At 44.9% G+C, this 10,937-nt stretch overlaps 1 protein-coding gene across 1 annotated transcript; it reads left to right on the plus strand.

The window, feature by feature from the left end:
* The first annotated feature begins 841 nt into the window (after positions 1–841).
* On the plus strand, positions 842–6,103 carry LOC109935582 (sialidase-4-like). The gene is made up of 2 exons (XM_020534222.2): positions 842–1,303; positions 4,902–6,103. Exons 1-2 carry the CDS (start codon positions 1,079–1,081, stop codon positions 5,934–5,936), a joined length of 1,260 nt encoding a protein of 419 aa, XP_020389811.2. The 5' UTR covers positions 842–1,078; the 3' UTR covers positions 5,937–6,103.
* Positions 6,104–10,937: the final 4,834 nt, after the last annotated feature.

A 10,937-nucleotide genomic window follows, 5' to 3' on the forward strand; every position in this document is an offset into this window, starting at 1 on the left:
TTGATGTGAGTTTAACCCATGCTATATCCATATCCAATATTTCTCCCTAAAAGGGGAAGGTCAGGAGGGGAGGAAGTGGGGTGGGGAATGGAGGGGATGGGAGAAAGGCAATGGGAGGGGGAAGAGGATGTTGGAGAATAAAAATAGGAAAAAGATGGGGGAGGGAGAAGCGTGGATGTGGGAAAGCATAGGAGAAAGAGGACTTGGAGAAGTTAAGAAATGGGTAATGAGTGTAGAAAGGGAATGAAGTGACTAAGGGAGGGAATGGGGGAGGAAGAGGATGGAGATGGGGAATATAGGAAAGGGGATGGGGCAGAGGGAAGGAAAAAGGGAGGTGTGTGGGGGATGTAGGAACTGGAGTTTAAGGGGCAAGGGAATGGGGAGGAAAGTAGATGTGGGGCAGGGGGAAAGGAAGGAGGGAGGTGAGGGAGGGTTACAGGAAGAAAGCATATGTGAAGGGTGGGAAGTGGACATGGTGAAAGGGAGAGAAAGAAAGGTGTTGTGTTGGCCTGAATGGGCAGCAGATTGGAGAGAAGGCAGGTGGAGGGAAGAGTGGGCAGGCTGAGGGGAGACAGGCTAGGAACAGGAGGCGAGAAAGAGTGAGGTGAGATGAAGGGGAGAGGGAGGACAGAAGGTAAGAAAGGATGGGGTGAGATAGAGGGGAGAGGGGGTGTTACACGTCACTGTGATTCATTCCTGCTGTTGTCATAAAAGTTTAAGATTTTATAGAAGTGCGTAATAGGCAGAACTTTATTTTTGGCTTGATCAGGGCAATCCCTTAACCAATCAGAAAATTAAAATTTAAAACAAGTTTGGCAGGAAACTGTAAATCATCAATAACAATCTCTAGTAGAGTCCACTTGACAACAACCAAACAGCACTCTCCTCTCGCACAGTATCGATATTGTTTTCCTTTCACTTTATTTCTTGCACTTTGTCCTGATTGATGCAAAATAAAAAGCTCTGACATTTTTGTCTGCAATACACGAGTTTTGTATTTTCGATACTAAAAGTTTCAAAATTTTGAGTATCTGACTTTCATCTTTTGCAGAGAAGTTGATGCCTTTCTCATAACACTATGTCTAATTTCCCTGGAAAGATGGGTTCCTCAAATTCTACCGACACAACTGTTCTATTTAAGCAGGAGGATCATTTTGGGTATCGAATACCTTCATTGCTCCACATTCCAGATACAGATGTGCTTCTGGCAATTTCTGAGAAGAGATTAGGTCCCAAGGACGAAAATGCTGATACACTTATGGTCCGAAGGGGCACATACAATAAGTCTTCAATAAATTTTGAGGTAAACTGAAAGAAACATATGAAGAGCTGGAACCCTAAATGTTTAAAAAATTTGTGTGGTTAGTAAATTCAAAATTAGTTAATGCCAATTGTTTTTTTGATTGAGAGACAATAAGAATTGCATTTCTGGATTTTTCTTCATGTGAACTGCTGCAGTTAAAGAATACAGCTGGTCACTGCCTTCTCATGGCTTTTAGGGATGGGTAGTAAATTATGTCAAGTGGTATCCCATTTTTAATTGGGATTTGATTTTAGGTTTGAAGTAAAGGAAATGTGGATATGGGGAGGTGTAACTTTTCATTTGCATTGCATGCTGAGTCAAACCATGAACAAAATCTATTTAACCTTGAGTGAAATTGCATTTGTATGCAATCCAAAATTACGTGTTACAATTTAATGAATGAGTGACGTTATGTCTCTGCTGTCTGTTGTCATCTTACCCTGACATCTTGATTTCCTTCCAGTAAAACCCGCATGGATTTTGACTTTTGGGAGTGCAGGTTAATTTCTGGCTTGGGTATATCGTTTTATAAGACCAGCTTCCCATGGGTATTTCATTCGGGATTGATTGATAAAGTATTTGCATCTTATTACTCAGTCCTTAGGAAGGATATTGTTAAGCTAGAAAGGGTTCAGAAAAGTTTTTTACCAGGATGTTGCTGGGAATGGAGTGTTTGACTTAGAGAGACCAGCTGGGGCATTTTTTCACTGGAGCATAGGAGGTTGAGAGGTGACCTTGGAGAGGTTTTTATAATCATGAGGGATATAGATAGGGTTAATAGTAGGTCTCTTTTTCCCTAGGACTAAGGGGCGAGGTGAGAGATGTGAAAAAGACAAGGGCAACCTTTTTTACATAAGATGGCCTGTGTGTGGAATGAACGTCCTGAGGAAGCGGCAGATATGGGCAGTGTTACAATGTATAAAAGACACTTAGATAAGCGCATGAATAGGAATGATTTGGAGGGGATATGGGCCAGGAGCAGGCAGTTGGGACTAATTTAGTTTTGGACCATGTTCAGCATGGATTGGTTGGACCAAAGGGTCTGTTTCTGTGCTGTATGATTATATGAATGCTCATCCTTAATTGCTATATGACATCAAATAAATCTTAGCCTGTTGTCTTTAAAATCATCCCAAATGAGATTACCGTTTCTGAAGAAGGGTCTAGGCCTGAAACGTCAGCCTTCCTGCTCCTCTGATGCTGCTTGGCCTGCTGTGTTCATCCAGCTGTACACCGTGTTATCTCAGATTACCTAATGTATTTTTTGATCTCTGTAGAGGCTCTCCAAGGTTTCATTTCCAAAAAATAGACATTTCGAAATCCCAGGTTTTTACAAAGAGGATAAAACCACAAGACTCCACAGCTTATAAACAAACCAAGTACAGTAAATCTTCATTTAAAGTTGTAGTTGTAATCCTGGAAATCACAATTTTGTGTGAAACTATTTTAAGTGGATCAAAAGTTCTGACACCAATTTACTTGAGAGCCAGATTTGGTCGTCTCCAGACTTTTGTGGGCAATATCTGTATAATTGAAATGCTATACCTTATGAATGATGCTTTATTGTCACTGGTGCTCTACAATGAACAACACAGTAAAATACAGTGAAAAGATTCAACAATCTGGCACCATTTGGAATCATTTGAGAATAAAAATATGTAGCTAAAAGACAGTCCAACTTTATTCTGCCACCTCTAGCATGAGTCCAGAGCCCTGACTGACACCTGTGACGACAGCCATATGACAGCGTTATGCGTTCTTAGCTGAAGTAACCTGCTGAACAAAATATGTAACTTTTTTTAATATCTCCCGACACAACCTGTTAAGATGTTTTTTAAAAAACTCAGCTGTATTTTAAAATTGATCTGGTACCAGCTAGTGGCATTGCTTCCTGCACTAACTAATGCAATGTCCCAGACAAACTGGCAAGCAGAAATGGTGAGGGAAGTAGAACTAAATGAGAACAGGCAAGGGAAGGACAAGAGCAGAAGGGAGCAAAGTCGAGGTGAGTGGGTAAGAGCTGAGGGGAGAAATTTCAGGGTGGCAAGGCAGCATTGGCCAGGGGGTATACTGTAAACTTTACTGTACAAAGTTACAAAAGTAAAATGATCATTTTCTCTCTACCAACTAGAAATATAAGTCGAAGTCCCATAAGTTTCTAGCGTGTGATTAAAAAAAACTTTACAATAGTAGAATATAATTCAGTAATTTAATGGAGAACCGCAGGTTTGAATGGACAGATGGCTGTTGTCAGCTATGACTTTGACTTTTACTTCAATATATGAAGTAAACCATACAATTCCACAAAGATGAGTAGCACATCACAATATTAGACTGAATACAATGAACAGCAAAGAATGACAACTAGAATAATAAGAAAGGGGAAATTATAGAATGAGAGGATGCTATGTAGAAATAAAGAAGATTTACAGGTATTTGGAAAAAGAAAAGTCAGTAAAGTGAGTTGGTTCTGGGTCTGGGAAACTCATTATGGAAGATGGGGAAATTAAGTATAAATTGAACATTTTGCTGGTCATCACTGTAGATGATACAAATAACAGTGACTCAAAGTGTAAGGGAGTAACTTAAAACAATTATAATTTCCAAAGAAATGTTGCTGAGAAAATGATTAGAAATAGTAAATGTGAATCCCTCATCCATTTTAGAAGTCGGAAAGGAGGAAGTGGCAAGTATTGCAATACAGAAATTGGGGATTAGGCCTCAATTATTTGTATATCAGTGATTCGGCTGAAGAGACCAAATGTTAAATTTACTGATAACTTATTTTCCAAACTATCTTGTTATCATGAGGCAATAGCGAATCTGTAATGGGATATGGACAGGCTTAGTGAATGGGAAGAAGATTGGCATTTGGAGCAAAAGTTGGGAAAACGGGATCTTGTCCAATTTGGCAGCAAGCATAGAAAGTATCACTATCCAAATGGTGAGAGACTGCAGGACTATTGCAAGGGGAATGGAAGGTGAAACTATGAATGTTTCTACTGGTATTCATTGAGGAAGCACCTGGAATAGTGTGTACAATTTTAGGCTTTTTTTAAGAAAAAATGTGAAGGCATTTGATGCAGTTTAGAGAAGCATCACTTGAATGATACCTGGAACGAGGGAGCTCTCATAAGGTAAGGTTGGATGGTTTGGACCTGTATCCATTGGAGTTGGGAAGAATGAGAGATGGTCTTATTGGAACACATTAAATCCTGAGGGCTTATTACAGGGTGGATGTTCGAAGGATGTAGCAGAGACTAGAACTAGGAGACACACTTTTTAAACACAAAAGCTGTCCCATTTAAGATGGAAATGGAGATTTATTTTCTCTCCAGGTTGTTCTTTGCAAGAATGGTGAAGATTGGGTCATTGAATACTTTAAAGCAGAAGTAGTTAGATTCTTGATTAACAAGGAAGTAGATAGTTATCAGGGGTAGACAGGAATGTGGAATTGAAGCCAAATGAATGGCCTATTCCTGCTCCTGCTTATGTTTGAAAATGGAATGATCAGAATTTGTTTCCAGAACTTTAGAGCTAGTGGGAAGTTCATGCAATAACCCAGTCCTACTTGATTTACTCTTGGTTTTATTTTCAGTGGGACGATGTAACATGCATTGAGTCTGCACAGCTACATGATCACCGATCCATGAATCCTTGTCCTGTCTATGACAAAGAAAAATGCACCATTTTCCTCTTCTTTATTGCTGTCTACGACAGTGTAACTGAGCAAGAGCAGCTACACTCTGGGAGAAATTTCACACGACTTTGCTTTGTTACCAGCACAGATAAAGGAAAGACCTGGAGCACTGCTACTGATTTGACAGATTGTCAACTAGGTCAGCGCATTAACAAGTGGGCGACGTTTGCTGTGGGACCAGGTCATGGTATTCAACTCAGGTCTGGACGCCTCATTATCCCAGCCTATGCTTATGAGAAAATTCCCGTTTGCCAATGTCGGGCTTTCACCTTCTATAGTGATGATCATGGAGAGAGCTGGAGAGTTGGGGACTTCATTTCCAAAGAGGAATGTGGTGAATGCCAGATGGTGGCAATGCATCGAGGCCATGGACCTGAAATTGTTTATTGCAATGCTCGGAGTATTAAGCATGGTAAACACCAGTATCGTGTGCAGGCTTTTAGCACAGATGGTGGAGATGCTTTTACAGAAGGGCATCTGGTGAAAAAGCTTGTTGAACCACCAAATGGTTGCCATGGCAGTATCATCAATTTTCATTCGTCAAAAATTTCACACATCAATATTTATCATGTCATTAAAAAACATCATTTTCAGCAGGAGAAAGGCACATCAAAGTTAGCAAAAGATTTTGAGATTATATTATTCTCACATACGACAAGCATGGAATCACGTAGTGATTTAGGAATTTATCTTGGTACTTACTATGGTCATTCTCCTACCTGGACAGACCCTTGGGTCATTTGTCATGGTCCTTGTGCCTACTCAGAACTGGCTTTTGTAGAAATTCCTGGGGAAGAAATTCCTCTTGTTGCCTGTTTGTTTGAATGTGGATCCACATCTGAAAGTGAACAGATCTCATTCACTGTATTCCAAGTTGATGAGGTTATTAAGAACATTTTAGAAATAAAACCTCATGATAATTCTCATTGCTAATCAGAATATTCACTAACCTCAAGATTGTAAACTACTTGGGAGGGAAAGCCTGTGCCATAGTTGTTTATGGTGCAGTTTCAACTTGCCCAAAGTTGGTTTGGAAAAATGACCAAATATTCAGAGAACTGATCATTCCATTTATGCAATAAAACCTGATTTGAAACTGTTTTGTGGTGTGACATTACTGATGATCCGTTGGATTCTTCCATTCACAATATTGACCACTCCTGGAACCAACAAGTCTGCAGCTGGCCTTATCAGAAGTAGCTTTCGCTCAGGATTGATCTTTGGAAGAACGGTAAAGGTTGGATCATTGAATACTTAAAACAGAGATAGTTGGATTCTTGACAGCAAGGGAGTAGATAATTACCATGATAGGTGGGAATGTGGAATTGAAGCCAAAATCAAATGGACCATGATGTTATTGAATGACAGAGCGGGCCAGTGCCTCTGAATGGCCTACTGCAGCTCCGACTTCATATGTTTGAAACTTGAATGATCAGAATTTGTTTTCAGAACTTTAGAGCTGCTGGGAAGTTAATGTAATTACCAGCCCTACTCTATTTACTCCCAGTTTTCTCAGTGGGGCCATGTAACATGTATTCTGTCTTCCTGAGTAAATGACCATGTAGCCATGAATCCTCGTCCTGCCTGTGACAAAGAAACAGGCAGCATCTCTCTCTTAATTGTTGCCTCTGGAAATATGACTGAGCAATATCAAAGGTAAAGTAACCATGGTTTTACCAGACCATAAGGCAGTTAACTCACTTGAGAGCGATGGCTGGTGCTGATTTAACCTGAGGGTCACCACACCTCAGGTGAGGAGAAGAATCCCTCCTGGTAACCTTGGCTGGTGCAGGAGGTGAACCCACGCTGTTGGCATCACAGTTGTAATCCAAGTGTTAGTGGGAACTGTTCTGATACACTGCTGTGATGTGCAGTTACACGGAACAAACTAATGATTGAATATTGGGGAGCTTTGTGAAGTTGATCAGGGTGGGAAATATGTCCAATGTTTGTCTTCTAAACCGTGAAGATGTCCTAATTGCTGTGTGTAGGTATCATGACCCTTCAGCTTTTCCAACAGGTGGCAGCACCAAATCACATCATCAAAATGAAAACAGAAAAGTGCGGGAGAAACTCAGCAGGTCTGACAGCATCTGTGGAGAGAGGAGTAGATGTCATGTGTGAAGAATGGGGGGTGGGGGGGTGCGGGATGAGGTAGGTGAGAGGTGTGAGCGGATGAAATGTATATAGTCGTGGTTGAAGTCGAATGAGTGGTGGCTGTGAGCTACAGGAGCTGAGATGGTGGTATTTCCATAGGAGACCACTGAGTTTCTTTCTGCATTGCAGGGTATCTTGCTTTGTGTGGGACACAGCACTGAGCCCAGCTACAGATCGAGTCAAGGCTGGCTTGGGCTGATGGTGTTGCTGCCTGTGGAAGTTGGCAGGATAAGGGACAGCCTCTGGCGTCCAGCACAGTGTCCACAGACACTGTTTATGAGAGGTGATGGCCTAGTGGTATTATTGCTGGACTTTTAATCCAGAAACCCAGATAACGTTCCGGTGACCTGGGTTCAAATCCTGCCATGGCAGCTGGAATATCTGGAATTAAGCGTCTAATGATGACCACGAATCCATTGCCAATTGTTGGAAAAACCTATCTGGTTCGCTAATATCCTTTATGGGAGGAAACTATCATCCTTACTTGGTCTGGCCTACATGTGATTCCAGACCCACAGCAATGTCGTTAACTCCTAACTGCCCTCTGGGCAATAAGGGATGGGCAATAAATGCTGCCTAGCCAGCGATGCCCTTGTCCCGTGAATGAATAAAGGACCTCCAGGTCCAAGTCAGTGCAGCAGGGAGTGAGCTTTTCCTCCCACTAGGCCATGATAATGGTCAAACAGTGTGAGGGCTAGTTTTTGAGCTGAAGTGAGATGCAGCTGAACTTTTAAGGGTGGTGTCAGTATTGGTGAGTAATTATGCCTCCTCAACCACAACATTCCTCAAGAAAGGTTTTTAAGAGCCTGGTTAGATAATGAGGTGAAGAAAGTTACTTTGAACTGTGGCAGACTAGGCATGAATAGCATCTGACAACACTTTAACTGATAATGGGAAAGTTTCACCTTTCACAGCCTCCACAACCAGCAGCTCCAGAGGGGACAATAGCACTCACCCCTGCTGAGTCTTCACCATCCCCCTCCAGACCTACCCCTTACTGAGGACGAACGGTCAGTCCTCAGTAAAGGGCTCACCTTTGTCCCCCTCCACCCACAGATCAATGAATACCGCTCATGCTTGGACATAGAGCAGTTTTTCCGCCGCCTCCGCCTCCACGCTTACTTCTTCAACCGTGAACCTAACCCTCCCTCTACTGACCCCTTCTCCCGCCTCCAACACACCCCCTCCTCCTGGACACCACCCCAAGGCCTCCTACCCTCCCTTGACCTCTTCATCTCCAACTGCCGTCGAGACATCAATTGCCTCAACCTCTCCACCCCTCTCACCCACTCCAACCTCTCCCCTGCAGAACGTGCAGCCCTCCGCTCCAATCCCAACTTCACCATAAAACCCGCAGACAAGGGAGGCGCAGTTGTATGGCGCACTGACCTCTACATCGCCGAGGCCAGACGCCAACTCTCCGACACCACCTCCTACCGCCCCCTTGATCATGACCCCACCCCTGAGCACCAAACCATCATCTCCCAATCCATCCACAACCTCATCACCTCAGGTGACCTCCCACCCACGGCCTCCAACCTCATTGTTCCCCAATCCCGCACCGCCCGCTTCTATCTCCTTCCCAAAATCCACAAACCTGAATGCCCTGGTCGACCCGTTGTCTCCGCCTGCTCCTGCCCCACCGAACTTATCTCCAACTATCTGGACTCCGTTTTCTCCCCCTTGGTCCGGGAACTCCCTACCTATGTCCGTGACACCACCCACGCTCTCCACCTCCTCCAGAACTTCCAATTCCCCGGTCCCCAACACCTCATCTTTACCATGGACGTCCAGTCCCTCTACACCTGCATTCCCATACAGATGGCCTAAAGGCCTTCCGCTTCTTCCTGTCCCGCAGGCCTGACCAGTCCCCCTCCACTGACACCCTCATCCGCTTAGCTGAACTCGTCCTCACCCTCAACAACTTCTCTTTCAATTCCTCCCACTTCCTACAGACAAAGGGGGTGGCCATGGGTACCCACATGGGCCCAAGCTACGCCTGCCTCTTTGTAGGTTACGTGGAACAATCCCTCTTCCGTACTTAAACTGGCCCTAAACCCCACCTCTTCCTCCGTTACATTGATGACTGTATCGGCCTCGTGCTCCCATGAGGAGCTTGAACAGTTCATCCACTTCATCAACACCTTCCACCCCAAACTTAAGTTTACCTGGACCATCTCTAATACCTCTCTCTCCTTCCTGGACTTCTGTCTCCATCTCGGGCAACCACCTAGAAACCGATATTCATTTCAAGCCCACCGACTCCCACAGCTACCTAGAATACTCCTCCTCCCACCCACCTTCCTGCAAAAATGCCATCCCCTATTCCCAATTCCTCCGCCTCTGCCGCATCTGCTCCCAGGATGAGGCATTTCACTCCCGTACATCTCAGTTGTCCTCGTTTTTCAAGGAGCGTAACTCCTCCTGCCCCCCGCCCCCCCAGTGGTCGAGAACGCCCTTAGCCGTGTCTCCCACATTTCCCGCAACTCATCCCTCACACCCCGTCCATGCAATAAGAACCAAAAAAGAATCCCCCTCGTCCTCACGTACCACCCCACCAACCTCCGGATCCAACGCATCATCCTCCGACACTTCCGCCGTCTGCAATCAGACCCCACCACCAAAGACATTTTTTCCTCCCCACCCTTTATCTGCTTTCCGGAGGGACCACTCTCTCCGTGACTCCCTTGTCCGCTCCACACTCCCCTCCAGCCCCACCACACCCAGCACTTCCTGCGGTTGCAGGGAAAAGTGCTACACCTGCCCCCATACCTCCTCCCTCACCCCCATCCCAGGTCCCAAGAAGACTTTCCATATCAAGCAGATGTTCACCTGCACGTCTGCCAATGTGCTATACTGCATCTGCTGTACCCGTTGTGGCCTCCTCTACATCGGGGAAACCAAGCGGAGGCTCGGGGACCGCTTTGCAGAACACCTACGCTCGGTTCACAATAAACAACTGCACCTCCCAGTCGCAAACCATTTCAACTCCCCCTCCCATTCCTCAGACGACATGTCCATCCTGGGCCTCCTGCAGTGCCACAACGATGCCACCCGAAGGTTGCAGGAACAGCAACTCATATTCCGCTTGGGAACCCTGCAGCCCAATGGTATCAATGTGGATTTCACAAGCTTCAAAATCTCCCCTCCCCCTACCGCATCCCAAAACCAGTCCAGCTCATCCCCGCCTCCCTAACCAGTTCTTCCTTCTACCTATCCCCTCCTCCCACCTCAAGCCGCACCCCCATCTCCTACCTACTAACCTCATCCCGCCCCCTTGACCTGTCCGTCCTCCCTGGACTGACCTATCCCCTCCCTAACTCCCCACCTACACTCACCTTTTACTGGTCCCATCCCTGCCTCTTCGACTTGTTTGTTTCCTCTCCACCTATCTTCTCCTTTATCCATCTTCTATCTGCCTCCCCTGCTCTCCCTATTTATTTCAGAACCCCCTTCCCCTCCCCCATTTCTCAGGAAGGGTCTCGGCCCGAAACGTCAGCCTTTCTGCTTGCGCTGCTGTGTTCGTCCAGCTCTACACCTTGTTGTCTCTAATTTTCACCTTCTGTCTGTTTGATGATCGAGATCAGATCCCCACCCCTGAACGTGTAGTGACAGAGGATGTCCTTAGAAATGGTGTCAGAGGAGTTGTGTGGCAGGAGAATTGTGCTTCAGGCACCTCTGATTTTATGACTTGAAGCCAAAGTCAAGAAGCCACACTTTGTGAATAACTAATTTTGAGGCGTTGTTTTTGTGTTGTAAACCCAAGACTGAACGATT

Source organism: Rhincodon typus, chromosome 3 (genome assembly GCF_021869965.1).
Source record: "Rhincodon typus isolate 14 chromosome 3, sRhiTyp1.1, whole genome shotgun sequence".
NCBI classification, from domain to species: domain Eukaryota; kingdom Metazoa; phylum Chordata; class Chondrichthyes; order Orectolobiformes; family Rhincodontidae; genus Rhincodon; species Rhincodon typus.